This window comes from Oncorhynchus tshawytscha, linkage group LG14 (genome assembly GCF_018296145.1).
Source record: "Oncorhynchus tshawytscha isolate Ot180627B linkage group LG14, Otsh_v2.0, whole genome shotgun sequence".
In the NCBI taxonomy this organism is placed as follows: domain Eukaryota; kingdom Metazoa; phylum Chordata; class Actinopteri; order Salmoniformes; family Salmonidae; genus Oncorhynchus; species Oncorhynchus tshawytscha.
In genome coordinates, this window is record NC_056442.1 from 16,900,181 (window position 1) to 16,919,908 (window position 19,728).

Below are 19,728 nucleotides of genomic sequence, written 5' to 3' on the forward strand. Positions count from 1 at the left end.
TGAGTTACTTGATGTCGAATAGAGTTACATGTAGTCATGGTTCTATGTAGTACTGTGCGCCTCCCATAGTCTGTTCTGGACTTGGGGACTGTGAACAGATTTCTGGTGGCATGTCTTGTGGGGTATGCATGGGTGTCTGAGCTGTGTGCTAGTATTTTAAACAGACAGATCGGCGCATTCAACATGTCAATACTTCTCTCAAAAAAAGTAGTGACGAATTCAATCTCTCCTCTACTTTGAGTCAGGAGAAACTGACATGCATATTATTAATGTTAGCTGTCCGTGTACATTTTAAGGGCCAGCCGTGCTGCCCTGTTCTGGGCCAATTGTAATTATAATTTTTTTGTGGCACCTGACCACACGACTAGACAGTAGTCCAGGTGCGAAAAAACTAGGTCCTGTAGGACCTGCCTTGTTGATAGTGTTGTTAAGAAGGCAGAGCAGTGCTTTATTATGGACAGACCTCTCCCCAACTTAGCTACTGTTGCATCAATATGTTTTGACCATGATAGTTTACAATTCCAGGGTTACTCCAAGCAGTGAAGTCTCCTCAATATGCTACATTTCCACATTATTCATTACAAGATTTAGTTGAGGTTTAGGGTTTGTGAATGATTTGTACCGAATACAATGCTTTTAGTTTTTGAAATATTTAGGACTAACTTATTTCTTGCCACCCATTCTGAAACTGACTGCAGCTTTTTGTTAAGTGTTACAGTGATTTAATTTGCAGTGGAAGCTAAAGTACATAGACACTCAGGCTTTACTCTGAGTCAGTGGCAGGTCATTAGTAAAGATTGAAAAAATTAAGGGTCCTAGACAGCTTCCCTGGGGAATGCCTGACTACCTGGATTATGTTGGAGATGCTTCCATTAAAGAACACCCTCTGTGTTTTGTTAGACGGGTAACTCTCGATCCACAAAATAGCAGAGGATGTAAACCCATAAGACATACAGTACCAGTCAAAAGCTTGGACACACCTACTCATTCCAGGGTTTTTCTTTATTTACTATTTTCTACATTGCAGAATAATAGTGAAGACATCAAAACTAAAACCCTTGAATGAGTAGGTGTGTCCAAGCCTTTGCCTGGTACTGTACGTTTTTCCAGCAGCAGATTATGATCGATAATGTCAAAATCAACACTGAAGTCTAACAAAACAGCTGCTACAATCTTATTGTCAATTTCTCTACGCCAATCATCAGTCATTTGTGTAAGTGCCATACATGTTAAATGCCCTTCCCTATAAGCGTGCTGAAAATCTGTTGTTAATTTGTTTACTGTGAAATAGCACTACTATTTGGTAATAGGCTGATTGGTCGACTGTTTGAGCCAGTAAAGGGTGCTTTGCTATTCTTCGGTAGCGAATTACTTTTGCTTCCCTCCAGGCCTGAGGTCACACACTTTCCTGTAGGCTTACCTGGAAAATAAGAGTGACAATATCGTCTGCTATCATCCTCAGTAATTTTCCATCCAAGTTGTCAGGCTTGTCATTGTTGACAGACAACAAAAATTATTAACCTCTTCCACACTCACTTTACAGAATTCAAAATTACAATGCGTGTCTTTCATAATTTTGTCAGTTATGCATGGGAATAGGATGCCATTTGGGACACATCCAGAGAGACAGAGTACACACACACACAATACTGTAGATTCAGAATTTGTTTTTGGTATGTCATGCCTAAGTTTGCTAATCTTGCCAATGAAAAAAATAGTAGTTTGTAATAGTAGTTGGCAATATCATTTTTTTTGTGATAAATGAGCCATCTTATTCAATGAATGATGGAGCCGAGTTTGCCTTTTTGCCCAAAACGTCATTTAAGGTGCTCTAAAGCTTTTTAATATCATTCTTTATATAATTTATCTTTGCTTCATAGTACAGTTTCTTCTTTTTGTGCAGCCAGACTTATTGCATTAAGTTGGTCTTATACCCGTGCATTAACACTGTAATTACTCTAGTAACATTGTATTGACACATTGTTACATAGTAACTTCAGTAATTGCATTGTATTGGAGTTCAACTTTTATTCTCAAAGGGGAATAGCATATATGTAGCCCTTATGTTTGTTTGTACCGGTATGCAAAGAAAAATACTTCGAGAGAAATGGGCACTTACCCTGTGGTTTATGGACGTTAACCAATTTTATTTAAATGTTATACATAAAACTTTAGTTTGTTCATTCTTTTGTTCATTCTTTTTTTTATTTAGCCAAACAAAAAATCATATATTTTTTTAAATATTAATTCTTATTTACAATTTAAAACAGTACAGTAAATAATAACAACATTATCAATAATAAAAATGTTATAAAACATAAACTTTCCATTTGAAAATTTGTGAGCTGGGAATTCCAGAATGTTAGGATACAAAGTCGCTATTGGGAGTTGCTGTACATTCAAACAGGAACTAGAGGTGTGTTCAATCAAATAAGAATTAGGCTACATGTCAATCTGTTCAGCAGGACACCACGATGTGGAACATTCTGACAGAAATAAATGATGTGGAACAAACATGTCTCTCTGCCGTATAGAAGAAGTAATCATGTTGGCTGTGTTCATGCTATTTCTATCTGCAACATCAACAATGTTTGACTACTGAATGTGACCCTAATTTCCTTTATAGAATTCCTTGAACTGTCATTTTACAATACCTTTTGGAATTGCTAACCACACAGGTGACAAACATTTGCGGCATAAAGATAACCAACAGAATATGGACAAATTATGATCGACATGGTTGTGGCCAGAATTACAACCAAACGTTTGCTCTGTTGAACGCACCTCGAGCTCATTAAGGTCACCATTTTCTAAAGGGATGGGGCTGGGGAGAGAAGGCGTGTGTTGTCTGTGTGTGTATGTGTACAGAGTAAGGAGATGAAACGGTCGGCAGGGGAGTGAAAACATGGATTGAGCCTTAAAAACAAAACAAAGTAACAGTACAGCAGCCTGGTCTACTGGACATCATCATCATCATCACCAGGACTGGACACCATACAACTCCAGACTACCATGATCAAAGTCTACAGACTTCTGGACTTCCCCATCCAATTCCCTTTTTTCCAGGTCCCATAAAGTCACAGTTCCAGTCCCCCGCTCTCCTTCCTGTATAATTCCTGGCAGGAGGGAGAACGACGTCTGTCATCAGGAGCCATTTTGGAGAAACATGTCCTCCTGGGCATTGGCAGATTCCAACATACCTACTGGCTGCTCAGAAGGCACTGTGTCGTTCTGTTCCTGGTGGTCTTGTGTGAGGGATCTTGGCATGGAGGAGAGACATGGATAGTAATTTCATGTTTCAAATCACACAAAAAGACATTTGATGAATGTATGATGCGATCACACACGCAGGCACGCACACACAAATACACTGCTCAAAAAAATTAAGGGAACACTAAATAACACATCCTAGATCTGAATGAATGAAATATTCTTATGAAATACTTTTTTCTTTACATAGTTGAATGTGCTGACAACAAAATCAAACAAAAATTATCAATGGAAATCAAATGTATCAACCCATGGGGGTCTGGATTTGGAGTCACACTCAAAATTAAAGTGGAAAACCACACTACAGGCTGATCCAACTTTGATGTAATGTCCTTAAAACAAGTCAAAATGAGGCTCAGTAGTGTGTGTGGCCTCCACGTGCCTGTATGACCTCCCTACAATGCCTGGGCATGCTCCTGATGAGGTGGCGGATGGTCTCCTGAGGGATCTCCTCCCAGACCTGGACTAAAGCATCCGCCAACTACTGGACAGTCTGTGGTGTAACGTGGCGTTGGTGGATGGAGCGAGACATGAGGTTCCAGATGTGCTCAATTGGATTCAGGTCTGGGGAACGGGCGGGCCAGTCCATAGCATCAATGCCTTCCTCTTGCAGGAACTGCTGACACACTCCAGCCACATGAGGTCTAGAATTGTCTTGCATTAGGAGGAACCCAGGGTCAACCGCACCAGCATATGGTCTCACAAGGGGTCTGAGGATCTCATCTCGGGACCTAATGGCAGTCAGGCTACCTCTGGCGAGCAGATGGAGGGCTATGCAGGCCCCCAAAGAAATGCCACCCCACACCATGACTGACCCACCGCCAAACCGGTCATGCTGGAGGATGTTGCAGGCAGCAGAACGTTCTCCACGGCGTCTCCAGACTCTGTCACGTCTGTCACATGTGCTCAGTGTGAACCTGCTTTCATCTGTGAAGAGCACAGGGCACCAGTGGCGAATTGGTGTTCTCTGGCAAATGCCAAACGTCCTGCACGGTGTTGAGCTGTAAGCACAACCCCCACCTGTGGACGTCGGGCCCTCATACCACCCTCATGGAGTCTGTTTCTGACCGTTTGAGCAGACACATGCACATTTGTGGCCTGCTGGAGGTCATTTTGGAGGGCTCTGGCAGTGCTCCTCCTTGCACAAAGGCGGAGGTAGCGGTCCTGCTGCTGGGTTGTTGCCCTCCTACGGCCTCCTCCACGTCTCCTGATGTACTGGCCTGTCTCCTGGTAGCGCCTCCATGCTCTGGACACTACGCTGACAGACACAGCAAACCTTCTTGCCACAGCTCGCATTGATGTGCCATCCTGGATGAGCTGCACTACCTGAGCCACTTGTGTGGGTTGTAGACCACGTCTCATGCTACCACAAGAGTGAAAGCACTCAAAAGTGACCAAAACATCAGCCAGGAAGCATAGGAACTGAGAAGTGGTCTGTGGTCACCACCTGCCACTCCTTTATTGGGGGTGTCTTGCTAATTAGCTATAATTTCCACCTGTTGTCTATTCCATTTGCACAACAGCATGTGAAATGTATTGTTAATCAGTGTTGCTTCCTAAGTGGACAGTTTGATTTCACAGAAGTGTGATTGACTTAGAGTTACATTGTGTTGTTTAAGTGTTCCCTTTATTTTTTTGAGCAGTGTATATATGCTGAGAGGTTAGTATAATGCACAGCACAGTGCCACTTGCTCCAAAATGCTAAAGTGTGTGTGTGGGGGGGATTGTGTGACATACCAGTCTTAGAAATGATAGTGAGGGAGATGTTAGAAAGAGAGGAGCAGAAACTGAATGAGAGGATGTGTCTATGCAGCTGAGATCCATTGAAAGAGATCAAATGAACAAAGAAAACAACACAAAGAGATGAGACCAAGAGACAAAACTCTGGTTAGTCCAGAAAAATATATGTGTAAAAATAAATAATGAAACAATGATATCAGAGCAAGTAATGATGGATTAAAAAGAGTGCACCACACGAAGGTGAACAAAAACATTGATAAGATGAGTGTGAAGGTTAGTACTGTAAGTAGCTGGGCATGCCCAATGGCCGCATATACCAAGCTTCTCACAATAGGAGTTCTGATATAGGATATTTTTTTTAAATTAACATCACAATGAATAAGATGACAGCACTGGTAGCACTCCTGTTTTGAGACATTTGATGCATACACCCTCAGTTCTCTAAAGAAACAGCAGTTTCTATGTTTTCTGGGCGGTTCCACAGACCTGCTCGTTCATGACAGTGGAGAGCTCGGTGAGCATGTCCCTGTAGTGGGCCCTCATCTCCTCCTGGTACTCCAGCTGGTCCTCCTTGATCAGCCGCTCGTTGACGTCCAGCGCCTGGCCACACGCCTCCGCAAACTGCCTGCAGGGCCAGACAGAGATTGTTAGGGCCAAGGGCCAAGAGTTTTCCCTGTCCTGATCATGTGACCTGATCTGGAAAAACTCTGGGTTCTAGTTATCTTGACCTGAATTGACCCCAACCCTTTTGCTTTAGATGTATCAAATGCATCATCGATCTATGTGTGGCGCAGTTGGTAAGAGTGTGGCTCTAGCAACGCCAAGGTCGTGGATCCAATTCCCACAGGGGTCATATACACATACTAAAAATGTACTTTTTGGATAAAAGCATCTGCTAAGTGGTGCATAAAGGTATTTTCTTTGATCTAGGTCATGAAAAGTGTGAAGAATACCTGAAAATCTCCTTGAGCAGTTTGACTTGGTTGTCAGGGTATTTCTTGGCATTTTTCTCTTCCAGGAAGGCTCGGGCATAGGCCATGGGCCCTGCATTCACCTGTAAAGTAAGTTAATGGTTATTGGACTAGTAACCGAAAGGTTGCAAGTTCTAGTCCCCGAGCTGACAAGGTACAAATCTGCCGTTCTGCCCCTGAACAGGCAGTTAACCCCCTGTTCCTAGGCCGTCATTGAAAATAAGAATTTGTTCTTAACTGACTTGCCTAGTAAAATAAAGGTAAAATTAAAATGAAAAAAAAAAAATTCACCTGCATCATTTTCAACAGACAGCACAGTATGAAGAGTATTGAGGGTAATGCTAATAATGCAAGAGGCTAATACTAGTGATGGGAGAGGCTAATGCTAAAGATGCGAAACGCTAATGATAATAGTGATGCTTGAGGCTAATGCTAATTCCGTGGTTGCCATGGCGCCATGAGGTCACTTAGGCAGAGAGCTCCTGTACATTTTGTATATAATTAATACATTTCCCTGCAAATCTTTTGTTTTAAGAATAAACAATTAATATACCAATGTTTTAAATTATTTATTTGACTAGGCAAGTCAGTTCTTATTTACAATGACGTCCTTCCGAGGAACAGTGCCTTGTTCAGGGGCAGAACCTTGTCAGCTCGGGGATTCGATCCAGCAACCTTTCAGTTACTGGCCCAACACTCTAACCACTAGGCTACCTGCCAACCCAGAATCCACCACAGACTTTTAAAACTGAAGCTGGCAAGTCATTTGTTTGTTGTATTTAATGTCAGCTAGCTAGCTGGTAATTGTTTTGATTCGAAGGCCAGCCATGTGTCCGGAGGTTGAGGATGGAGAGAATCCCAAATGCAAGACGGCTGAGGTATGCAATGATGAGGATCATATGAGGAGGACTAGGTTACAAGGCTACTCTTGAAATATTATTGAAATGTGGTGTACTTTCTGGCGCCATGTAACTGCCCCAAGTGGGTGCTTCATTTTGGTAGTCGTGAAGAACTAGCTAGCTACACCAACTACAGAGTCCATGAACTGCAGTGGCTGAGCTCAAACTTAATCCGAGTCTTACTATGGAGAAGCCACACAGACGGCAAGGATGACAAGACACCTTGATGACACCGTGCTGCCTGCCTGCCCCCGGACATGTCCCAGAGACTATCTTTGCTTGCTCTCCCCCTTTTGACCACCTCCCTCCAATGGCCACTCAAACCATGAATTTTCTGACCATCTCATGACCTTCCCTTTCATGACTGATGATCAAATTAAATAAAATTGTATTAGTCACATTCGCAGAATACAACATGTGTAGACCTTACCGTGAAATGCTTACCTACAAGCCATTAACCAACAGTGCAGTTCAAGAAAGAGTTAAGAAAATATTTACCAAATAAACTATAAAGTAGAAGAACTATAAAATGTAACACAATAAAGTAACAATGACGAGGCTGTATACAGGGGGTACCGGTACCGAGTCAAAATGCGGGGGTACAGGTTAGTTGAAGCAATTTGTACATGTAGATAGGGGTGAACTATGCATAGATAACGAGTAGCAGCAGTGTAAAAAACAAATGTGTGTGGGGGTGTGTCAATGTGAATAATTTGATTAATTTTTCAGCAGTCTTATGGCTTGGGGTTAGAAGCTGTTAAGGTGCCTTTTGGTCCTAGAGTTGGTTGTCTGGTACCACTTACCATGTGGGAGCAGAGAAACAAAACAGTCTATGACTTTGGTGACTGGAGACTTTGACATTTTTCAGGGCTTTCCTCTGACACCGCCTAGTATATAGGTCCTGGATGGCAGGAAGCTTGGCCCCAGTGACTGGGCAGTACGCACTATCCTCTAGTGTCTGTCAGATGCCGAGCAATTACCATACCAGGCAATGATGCAACCGGTCAGGATGCTCTCAATGGTGCAGCTGTAGATTTTTTTGAGGATCTGGGGACCAATGCCAAATCTTTTCAGTCTCCTGAGGGGGAAAAGGTGTTGCCGTGCCCTCTTCACGACTGTCTTGGTATGTTTGGACCATGTTAGTTCGTTGGTGATGTGGACACCAAGGAACTTGAAACTCTTGACCAGCTCCACTACAGCCCCAGCTCCAATGTTAATGGAGCCTGTTTGGCCCGCCTTTTTCTGTAGTCAATGATCAGCTTCTTTGTTTTGCTCACATTGAGGGAGAGGTTGTTGTCCTGGCACCACACTGCCAGATCTCTGACCTCCTCCCTATAAGCTGTCTCATCGTTGTCGGTGATCAGGCCTACCACTGTTGTGTCGTCAGCAAACTTAATGATGGTGTTGGAGTCGTGTTTGGCGACGCAATCGTTGGTGAACAGGGAGTACAGGAGGGGACTAAATACACACCCCTGAGGGGCCCCAGTGTTGAGGATCAGCGTAAGATATGTGTTGTTGCCACCTAGGGCCGGCCCGTCAGGAAGTACAGGATCCAGTTGCCGAGGGAGGTGTTTAGTCCCAGGGTCCTTAGCTTAGTGATGAGATTTGTGAGCACTATGGCGTTGAACACTGAGCTGTAGTCAAAGAACAGCATTCTGACATAGGTGTTCCTTTTGTCCAGGTGGGAATGGGCAGTGTGGAGTGCGATTAAGATTGTGTTATCTGGGGATCTGTTGGGGCGGTATGCGAATCTAGGGTATCCGAGAGGATGCTGTTGATGTGCGCTATAACCAGCCTTTCAAAGCACTTCATGGCTGCCGACATGAGTGCTACGGGGCGGTAATCATTTAGGCAGGTTACCGTCGCTTCCTTGGGCACAGGGTCTGCTTGAAACATGTAGCTATTACAGACTCGGTCAGGGAGAGGTTGAAAATGTCAGCGAAGACACTTGCCAGTTGGTCCGCAAATGCTTTGAGTACACGTCCTGGTAATCCGTCTGGCCCCGCGGCTTTGTGAATGTTGACCTGTTTAAAGCTCTTGCTAACATCGGCTACCGAGAGTGTTATCACACAGTCGCCCAGAACAGCTGGTGCTCTCATGCATGCTTCAGTGTTGCTTGCCTCGAAGGCATTTACAGTTGAAGTCGGAAGTTTACATGCACTTAGGTGGTAGTCACTAAAAGTCGTTTTTCAACCACTCCAAACTTTTTGTTAACAGACTATAGTTTTGGCAAGTCGGTTAGGACTACTTTGTGCATGACACAAGTCATTTTTCCAACAATTGTTTACAGACAGAATATTTCACTTATAATTAACTTATAGTTGACAATTCCAGTGGGTCAGAAGTTTACACACACTAAGTTGACTGTGCCTTTAAACTGCTTGGAAAATCCCAGAAAATTATGTCATGGCTTAGAAACTTCTGATAGGCTAATTGACATCATTTGAGTCAATTGAAGGTGCACCTATGGATGTATTTCAAGGCCTACCTTCACACTCAGTGCCTCTTTTTACTGGACATCATGGGAAAATCAAAAGAAATCAGCCAAGACCTCAGAAAAACAATTGTAGACCTCCACAAGTCTGGTTCATCTTTGGGAACTATTTCCAAACACCTGAAGGTACCACGTTCATCTGTACAAACAATAGTATGCAAGTATAAACACCATGGGACCACGCAGCCGCCATACCGCTCAGGAAGGAGACGCGTTCTGTCTTCTAGAGATGAACGTACTTTGGTGCGAAAAGTGCAAATCAATCCCAGAACAACATTAAAAGGACCTTGTGAAGGTGCTGGAGGAAACAGGTACAAAAGTATTTATATCCACAGTAAAACAAGTCCTATATCAATGAGTCCTATACCGCTCAGCAAAGAAGAAGTGACCACTCCAAAACCGCCATAAAAAAGCCAGACTACGGTTTGAAACTGCACATGGGGACAAAGATCATACTTTTTGGAGAAATGTCCTCTGGTCTGATGAAACAGAAAATAGAACTGTTTAGCCATAATGACCATCGTTATGTTTGGAGGAAAAAGTGTGAGGCTTGCAAGCAAAAGAACACCATCCCAACCGTGAAGCACGAGGGTGGCAGCATCATTTGTGGGGGTGCTTTGCTGCAGGAGGGACTGGTGCACTTCACAAAATAGATGGCATCACAAGGGAGGAAAATTATGTGTATATATTGAAGCAACATCTCAAGACATCAGTCAGGAAGTTAAAGCTTGGTCGCAGATGGGTCTTCCAAATGGACAATGACCCCAAGCATACTTCCAAAGTTGTGGCAAAATGGCTTCAGGACAACAAAGTTAAGGTATTGGAGTGGCCATCACAAAGCCCTGACCTCAATCCTATAGAAAATGTGTGGGCAGAACTGAAAGAGCGTGTGCGAGCAAGGAGGCCTACAAAACTGACTAAGTTACATCAGCTCTGTCAGGAGGAATGGGCCAAAAATTCACCCAACTTATTGTTGGAAGCTTGTGGAAGGCTACCCGAAACGTTTGACCCAAGTTAAACATTTTAAAGGCAATGCTACCAATTACTAATTGAGTGTATATGCAAACTTCTGACCCACTGGGAATGCGATGACGGAAATAAAAGCTTAAATAAATCATTCTCTCTATTATTATTATAACATTTCACATTCTTAAAATAAAGTGGTGATCCTAACTGACCTAAAACAGGGAATTTTTACTCGAACTAAATGTCAGGAATTGTGAAAAACTGAGTTGAAATGTATTTGGCTAAGGTGTTTGTAACCTTCCCGACTTCAAATGTAGCTTGTCTGGCAGGTTCGCTTCATTGGGCAGCTTGCCTTTGTAGTCTGTAATAGTTTTCCAGCCCTGCCACATCCGATGAGCGTCAAAGCCGGTTTAGTAGGATTCAATCTTAATTCTGTATTGACGCTTTGCTTGTTTGATGGTTCGTCTGAGGGGATAGCGGGATTTCTTATAAGAACTCGGATTAGTGTTCCGCTCCTTGAAAGTGGCAGCTCCAGCCTTTAGCTCGATGCGGATGTTACCTGTAAACCATGGCTTCTGGTTGGGAGATGTATGTACGGTCACTGTGGGGACGACGTCGTCGATGCACTTATTGATAAAGCCGATGACTGAGGTGGTATACACCTCAACATGTTGTTGTTGTTTTCTAAATTGCTTGTCTTTTTTGTGTTACTTTACAGCGCTTTTGAGTTTCTTTATGTAATGAATAGTTGTTTGAGCCAAGCTGTTTTCACACATTTCACTGTATTTACAGGGGATTAGGGCCGGGAAAAGCCTGAGAAGAGGCAGGATTATGGAGAGCATGGGTCTCAGCATAGACTGTTTGGTAATAATATACCACGTGTGGATAAGTGCAAGCGTGTGTGCGTTCATGTTAGTGTGTGACCAGTGCCTTTGGCGCCGTTTCATGAGCAGTGCTTAATTTGAGACGGATCATGATGGAACTTTTGGGTGTTGGGTGGCGGGAGGGGGTCAGGTTTATGGTTTGCTCAACATTGTAGCCTTGCTGTGGTGAGAGAGAAGCATACCTGCAGCCTATCTATCACAGGACTAGAATAAGATAAACTTTTTATTATCTCTCTCCCTCGCTCTGCTCTGATAGACATGAGCCTGCAACTATTATCTCTCCAGCGTTGCACTTCATCGTCATCATCATCCTTATAGAATCATAGCTGCGGAAAGGGTACTGCAGCACCCCTGACATATTTCAATACATTTGCCAAAGTAATATAATTACTGCTGTCTGTTCAGAAATAAATGAAATAACTCAGACTACCACACCAGGAGTAGGCCTATAATGTAGCCACAGCCACACTTTTATTGCCTAGCTGTGGATTGTGTGTAGACCAATTACAATGCATAGCCTACAGTCCGGAATGTGCGTCAAATCTGTCAGTGAATAGGCACCTCCCAATATTTAAAATACAATGGTGGGAAAACATAGGTTGGAAAGCAAATGGCTCTTGTTGAAAAAAGAAGCCTCTAATCTGTCTGCAGAGGCTAACAAAAAATGGAGAGATATGCTTTTGGCTCGAGCGCATAGGCCATGTCTGGTGAGCTGCGCGAGTCAGTGAAACTGGAAAGCCTTTTTCAGAGCTATAATTTCTTCCTCATATTGTACAATATGTGTGGCTCCACACACCTACTGCAGGCCTGGGGTGTTGATGGATTCAAGACAAGGTATTTTCTATTGATCTTATATTCTCAGTATGTCAGTGTCAAAGTAGCCTGCCGTTTTAATCATATGTACAGTATTAAACAATATTATGCTAAAGTCTCCAGTCATTATAAAATGCTTTTATAAAAGGCAATATTTTCCCCATGTGTGCAACTTCTGCAAGCACCTCTACTCTACTGCTCTACGCCACTATGGAAATGCAATGATATGCATGCAATGCTTTATTATAAAGGTGTGTTTTTTCATGTGTTCTTGTACCTCAGAGCCCCCACTGGACACCCCACTCTCACACACACTTTTTGCTTGGCACCTCCCAATTTACAAATGAAGCATACATTTGCATTTAGGAAAACAGCTAACTTCCTACACATTTTGCCATAGCGATTTCATAGCTGCCAATTTTTGGGGGTTTGGGGAGGTGGGGTGCATCCTACGCCAGGATGTGTGTGTGTGTGTCAGCTCAGCTATGTGTGAACTCACTCATGTGTGTATGCATGTTGTTGTGTGTGTGTGTCTGTCTGTCAGTTGTGTCTGACTGTCAGCTCAACCCACTTGAGTGGTGGAGTGTATGTTTGTCTGTACACTATGTGCATGTCTTCTCAACTCAACCCTTCTGTGTGTCTCTCTACATCTTTCTCCTCCTCCACCCCTACCCTTACCTTGACGCTGACGCTACCCTGTAGTTTGAGCTGCAGCCGGATCATGTCCACCTCTGCCATGGCACACAGCTGGTTGAGCTCCGACACTTTGCAGGACATCTCGTCAATGGCCACCTCGATGGGGTTCATCTCCGTGCTCTGCTGCTCCACCACCTGGATACGCTTTTTCAGGTAGGGGAAGGTGGAATTCGCTGGGTGGGGGGGACAGAAAGGGGGAGTAGACACAGGGTATGAGGAACCAATTGGTTAATCCTTGTGGTCCTGGGTGGCTCAGGCATGAGTAGGGAGCCAGGACTGGGTTTGATACCCACTGGGTCTACCCATATGAAAAAATGTATGCATGCACTACTGTAATAACTCGCTTTGGATAAAAGTGTCTGCTAGATGGGATATATTTTATTGTATTAAACCAGAACGGTTGGGTTTGTTTGGGAATTGTTGTCTGATCTTTCTTCCATTTTGAAGTGAAAACCATTGAACCTACACCAAAACTTTGCTGGTCAGAATAGGTCACCAATTACAGCACTGGTCAGTATACTAGTGATTCAGACAGTTACGGCTCAGTATTTACTGGTTACTCAGACACTTCCTAGTTAGTATAGTATACTACCATACAAGCTAATGGCTCAGTGGCTATTTCGGCCACACCCGTTTAAGACAGGTGTATAAAATCGAGCACACAGCCATGCAATCTCCAAAGACAAATATTGGCAGTAGAATGGCCCGTACTGAAGAGCTCAGTGACTTTCAATGTGGTACCATCATAGGATGCCACCTTTCCAACATGTCAGTTCATAACATTTTTGCTGCCTCAGTCAACGGTAAGTGCGGTTATTATGAAGTGGAAACGTCTAGGAGGAACAATGGCTCAGCCACGAAGTGGTAGGCCACACATGCTCACAGAGCGGGAACCCCAAGTGCTGATGCGCTTAGCATGTAAAAATGGTCTGTCCTCGGTTGCAACACTCACTACCGAATTCCAAACTGCCTCTGGAAGCAACATCAGCACAATAACTGTTCGCCAGGAGCTTCATGAAATGGCTTTCCATGTCTGAGCAGCCGCACACAAGCCTAAGATCACCATGCGCAATGCCAAGCGTTGGGTGGAGGGGTGTTAAGATCGCCGCCTTTGGACTCCGGAGCAGTGGAAACGCGTTCTCTGGAGTGATGCATCACACTTCACCATGTGGCAGTCGGACAGACAAATCTGGGTTTGGCGGATGCCAGGAGAACGCCACCTGCCCCAATGCATAGTGCCAACTGTAAAGTTTGGTGGAGGAGGAATAATGGTCTGGGGTTGTTTTTCATGGTTCGGACTAGGCCCCTTAGTTCCAGTGAATGCTACAGCATATAATGATTTTCTAGACGATTCTGTGCTACCAACTTTCCCTTTCCTGTTTCAGCATGACAATGACACGGTGCACAAAGTGAGGTCCATATAGAAATAGTTTGTTGAGATCTGTGTGGAAGAACTTGACTGGCCTGCAGAGAGTCCTGACCTCAACCCCATCGAACAGCTTTGGGATGAATTGGAATGCTGAATGCGAGCCAGGCCTAATCACCCAATATCAGTGCCCCACCCCACTAATGCTCTTGTGGCTAAATGAAGCCCCCGCAGCAATGTTCCAACATCTAGTGGAAAGCCTTCCCAGAAGGGTGGAGGCTGTTATAGCAGCAAGAGGGGGACCAAATCCATATTAATGCCCATGATTTTGGAATGAGAAGTCAGACGAACACGTGTCCACATACCTTTGGCCATGTAGTGTATGTGACAGTAAATGTTGACAGTTCTTTGGATACAAATATTAGCAAAAATGATATTTTTAATAACTCACTGGTTAGTATGGTGCGTCTCTTGCACTGTTCCTCCACGTCGCCATGTTTCTTCCCCGACAGAGTGAAAGGCGTCTCGAACACGAAGCGATTGATGTTGTGATGTCGCTCGAAGTCAGTCTTCTTCTCCTGCTGCTCCTTGTTGTCGAAGTAGGGCACTACGTAGGTCACCTGGATGTAGGCGTACTTGGAGTCCAGGTCTTTAGGATTTACCTGGTGGGTTATATCAAACAGCACAATCAGTTCACAGTCTGGGTCGTATTCATTAGTTCACTACGTAGAAAACCGTGGCAAAACATTTTTGCAATGGAAAATGTTTCGCAAACAAAAACGAGAATTACTTATTGGACAAATTCAGGTAGTCTCTCCCCATTTTGGTCCGTTTTCCACCATTTGGTGTCTAACGACCCTGCTCTCTTAAAAGGATCAGTCTAACGAATTGTGTTGGTCTCTTTAGTCTTGTTGAGTCAGTCTCATAGTCAGTCTTGCGTAGTCAGTCAGCTGTATTCTTGCTCTACCTCGAAGCCTGGCATGCAAGGCTACTGCCTACTGGCTGTAATCGCTACCAAAGGTGCTTCAACAAAGTACTGAGTAAAGGGTCGAGAATACTTATGTAAATGTGATATTTCAAATATTTATTTGTTATAAATTTGAAAAAAAATGATCTAATCCTGTTTTTGCTTTGTCTTTATGGGGTATTGTCTGTAGATTGATGAGGGGGGAAAACGATTTAATCCATTTTAGAATAAAGCTGTAAAGTAAGAAAATGTGGAAAAAGTCAAGAGGTCTGAATACTTTCCGAATGCACTGATATATTGTGAACGATGAAGTGTATATTTAGATTTTATTAGGATCTCCATTAGCCGACGCCAATAGAGACAGCTAGTCTTACTGGGGTCCGACACATAACGAAAAAGACATTACAGAGAAAAGACGTTACAATTTAAATACATTAACATGTAGTGTGTGTGTGTGTGTGTGTGTGTGTATGTACAGTATGCATCTATCAGTTACACATACATGTCAGTACACACAGATGTTGTATCTTAATTTGATCATCCTGTTGTTGCAGGAATTTTCGTGCACCACTGAAAATGCAAATTTGCAGTGTATTTGAGGTTTAAAAGGCTTCTGAAGTTTGTCATTTCCACTTGAACATTTCAGACCTGATTTGCCCTAACGAAAAATGTATCAACACCTACACATAAAAAAATGGATAAAACACACAATAATTGACATCTCCTTTTGCTGCAGGATTGTTTTCCTGCTGTAGCGAATTGCCTCAAATTAAGACCATACATAGGTGTTGCTTTATTCGTTGTTTTGGAAACAGGTTCTGGAGACTGTGAAAAGACCGCTGGTGGCATGTCTGGTGGGGTAAGTGTGTGTGTAAGTGTGTGTGTAAGTTGTATGTGTAAGTTGAATATGCAAAAAATTCATGTTTCTTATAAAAAGTAGTGATGAAGCCAGTCGTTCCTCAACTGTTAGCCAAGAGAGACTGGCATGCCTAGTATTGATATTAGCCCTCTGATGTTAATGAAGAGCAAAACGTGCCGTTCTGTTCAGTGCCAAGCTGCAGCTTAACTCGGTCCTTCTTTGCAGGTCTTGACAATATCATAATATATCATTTTTATCATTTTTATTTCACAATGGTCATGCTACTCCGCCTATGGAGTTTTTACTCTGGACATTTATTTATCAATCACTGCTATAGTTATGATGTATATAGTGCTATTTCTATTGATTTTCTAATACCATTTTCAGTATTTTATTTCACTTGTCTTGCATGTTGGAGCTCCGAGCCTAACATTTTTACAGTAATCACACCTGTACATGTGACCTTTAAACACACAATAATCAAGATAAGATTCAACTAAAGCCGGCAGAACTTGCTTTGTGGAGCGTGGTGTCAAAAAAGCAAAGCCACTCTTTACCACGGATAGAACTCTCCCCATCTTCACAACCATTGAATCTACAGCATATGTTTTGGCCATGATAATTTACAATCTAAGGTAACACCAAGTAATTTAGTCTCCTCAACTTTGTACCAAATACAATGCTATTAGTTTTAGAGATGTTCAGGACCAGTTTATTACTGGTCACCTTTTTTTCTAAACTGACTGCAGCTCTTTGTTCAGGGTTGCAGTGACTTTACTCGCTGGGGTTGCTGATGTGTATATGTCTGAAAGAATTGAGATTTTTGAGTGTAATGCTCCATTAATTGCACATCTGGCCCTTTAATTGCGCATCTAGCGAGTGAGGAATGTGCAGTCTAATGTGCCGGTCTAGCGATGCTGCTGATGCTCATTTCATAGCAAATAAAAGATACAAATGATATACTTCTGCCAGGTAAACCTACCGTGCCGTTAACATTTCATTTAAACGGTTATCACATCAACTGCCTACACAGGGAGGGATAGACAAACGCGTGCACCACACAGACACACTGGGGCAATATTGCTGGAAATTAATGTGCAGATATTGGGTTAGGTTTGTCTTTTTAAGCCGATAGTGGCTAACCAGGGGTGGAATAATGTCAAGTTGCGTTGATTACATAGCAGCTGGGAGTTTGCGGTGTCTCATACTTGTGAGATGTGTTTATGGCAGTTTGCGATGGAACACGTGAAAATTGCATATACTTTCAAAATTGTTTGGTGAGCAATGGACCTGTTGGAGAGGCATGGTCTAAATGAATCACTACTTCACTGGCTGCTTTTCTATGGAGAAAGATTGCTGACCAAATGTAGTAGTACATGAATTCATTTACAATATTTTGACAGCAATCTTTCTATGAAATTCACAGAGACAAGGACTAAAGAGGCCCGATACACGTCGAATAATACTGTATATGAAACATATACATGTGATAGTGTTTGGATGCTGGGGGGAGGTAGTAGACTGACCTTGTTGGAGTCCTGGATCATCTTGACGTTGTCGGCCCCAAACTTGTCAGAGTAGAGTTTGAGGAGCCTCTGGGAGATCTCGGACAGTCCTGTCAGCTTGGGCTCCTTATAGATGAACTCTTTACTCTCCTCTTCCTCAAAGAAACCCTGTTACAGAAACACCATGTTACCCAACACACACACACACACATCCTGTGTGTGTGTGTGTGTGTGCGCATGTTTGTCTGTGTTTCTGACTAAGTCACTCTGAATAAGAATCAAATCAAAGTTTATTTGTCACGTGCGCCGAATACAACTGTTTCTGTACGGTGGACACCTTACAGTGAAATGCTAACTTACAGGCTCTAACCAATAGTGCGGATAGAACTTCTGTTATTTGACCAAACTGTAGAATGCAATGCCTGCTTCGATACTTTGAAGAGTATGTGTATTTCTTACAACTATAGCCCATTGATTTCTGTTTCAATCCCTTAGCTGAATATGAATAATCCTTAGCTGGAAAATCTAGGCTCACATCACCCCCTAGTGGTTTACTGCACTTACCTATCAGTCTAGTCATGTGCTTCTTAGTGTTATGTCAGCTTGTTAGAACACAATCGTAATCATAAAAGGCCCTGGCAAAATTGCAATGTTATGTTCTGGATGAAACAGAGGCCATTCAGATGTCAGAGGTCATTCTCAAAGCACCGTTGGGTCAAAGGGCAATGAGGATTATTTTCGGACAGTGTGCTCTTTCCTTAAGAATCAACTCCTTGGCGCTGACTCAATTTGTCTTTCTTCGATTCCTTGCATCCTATGTCCTCGTCTCTTTCTCAACCGTATCGGAGTAAAAGGTCCAAGGTAGGGTTGAATGGTGGGAACCCGGTTACTGAGATTTACGGCCCAAAATCACTCCCTTTTCCCAGGATAAAATACAGCGATAAACCGGTAAACTACAATACATGATTTATATCAACAGCATGATGTGAAATGGAGCAGTCTTCCCCTCTCTTCTCATCAATTCCATTCAAATTGCATCCAAAATAGATAATCCTGTTCAATATTGATATACAGCTCTGGAAAAAATGAAGAGACCACTGCAAAATGATCAGTTTCTCTGGTTTTACTATTTATAGGTATGCGTTTGAGTAAAATTAACATTTTGGTTTTATTCTATAAACTACTGACAACATTTCTCCCAAATTCCAAATAAAAATATTGTCATTTAGAGCATTTATTTGCAGAAAATGACAACTGGTCAAAATAACAGGAATGGCATAAAGTCACTCAACAGCAATGTCAAATCAAATCCAATTTTATTTGTCACATACACATGGTTAGCAGATGTTAATGCGAGTGTAGCGAAATGCTTGTGCTTCTAGTTCCGACAATGCAGTAATAACCAACGAGTAATCTAACCTAACAATTCACAACAACTACCATATACACACAAGTGTAAAGGGATGAAGAATATGTACATATAGATATATGAATGAGTGATGGTACAGAACGGCATAGGCAAGATGCAGTAGATGGTATCGAGTACAATATATCCATATGAGAAGAATAATGTAGGGTATGTAAACATTATATTAAGTGGCATTGTTTAAAGTGGCTAGTGGTACATTTTTTACATACATTTTTCCAATATTAAAGTGGCTGGAGTTGAGTCAGTATGTTGGCAGCAGTCACTCAATGTTAGTGGTGGCTGTTTAACAGTCTGATGGCCTTGAGATAGAAGCTGTTTTCAGTCTCTCGGTCCCTGCTTTAATGCACCTGTCCTGAACTCGCCTTCTGGATGATAGCGTGGTGAACAGGCAGTGGCTCGGGTGGTTGTTGTCCTTGATGATCTTTATGGCATTCCTGTGACAATGGGTGGTGTAGGTGTCCTGGAGGGCAGGTAGTTTGCCCCCGCTGATGCGTTGTGCTGACCTCACTACTCTCTGGAGAGCCTTACGGTTGTGGGCAGAGCAGTTGCCGTACCAGGCAACTGCTTTTGGTGACAAGCCAAATTTTCTGAGGTTGAAGAGGTACTTTCACCACGCTGTTCTGTGTGGGTGGACCAATTCAGTTTGTCCGTGATGTGTACGCCGAGGAACTTAAAACTTACCACCCTCTACACTACTGTCCCATCGATGTGGATAAGGGGTGCTCCCTCTGCTGTTTCCTGAAGTCCACGATCATCTCCTTTGTTTTGTTAACGTTGAGTGTGAGGTTATTTTCCTGACACCACACTCCGAGGGGCCTCACCTCCTCCCTGTAGGCTGTCTCATTGTTGTTGGTAATCAAGCATACCAC

The 19,728-nt window shown here is 42.9% G+C and overlaps 1 protein-coding gene across 9 annotated transcripts in view; it reads right to left on the reverse strand.

The window, feature by feature from the left end:
- Window positions 1-2,110: 2,110 nt before the first annotated feature.
- dock10 (dedicator of cytokinesis 10) overlaps window positions 2,111-19,728 on the reverse strand; it is a 185,030-nt gene continuing 167,412 nt past the window's right edge. For all 9 annotated transcript variants that reach the window (XM_024444381.2, XM_024444380.2, XM_042297075.1 and 6 more), the window contains 6 exons: window positions 17,452-17,598; window positions 14,551-14,761; window positions 12,716-12,906; window positions 5,964-6,064; window positions 5,497-5,635; window positions 2,111-3,259 (listed from right to left, as the gene is read on the reverse strand). In XM_024444381.2, the coding sequence (XP_024300149.2) occupies window positions 3,212-3,259; window positions 5,497-5,635; window positions 5,964-6,064; window positions 12,716-12,906; window positions 14,551-14,761; window positions 17,452-17,598 (837 nt within the window). In that variant the 3' untranslated portion in view covers window positions 2,111-3,211. The remainder of the gene's footprint in view (window positions 3,260-5,496; window positions 5,636-5,963; window positions 6,065-12,715; window positions 12,907-14,550; window positions 14,762-17,451; window positions 17,599-19,728) is intronic.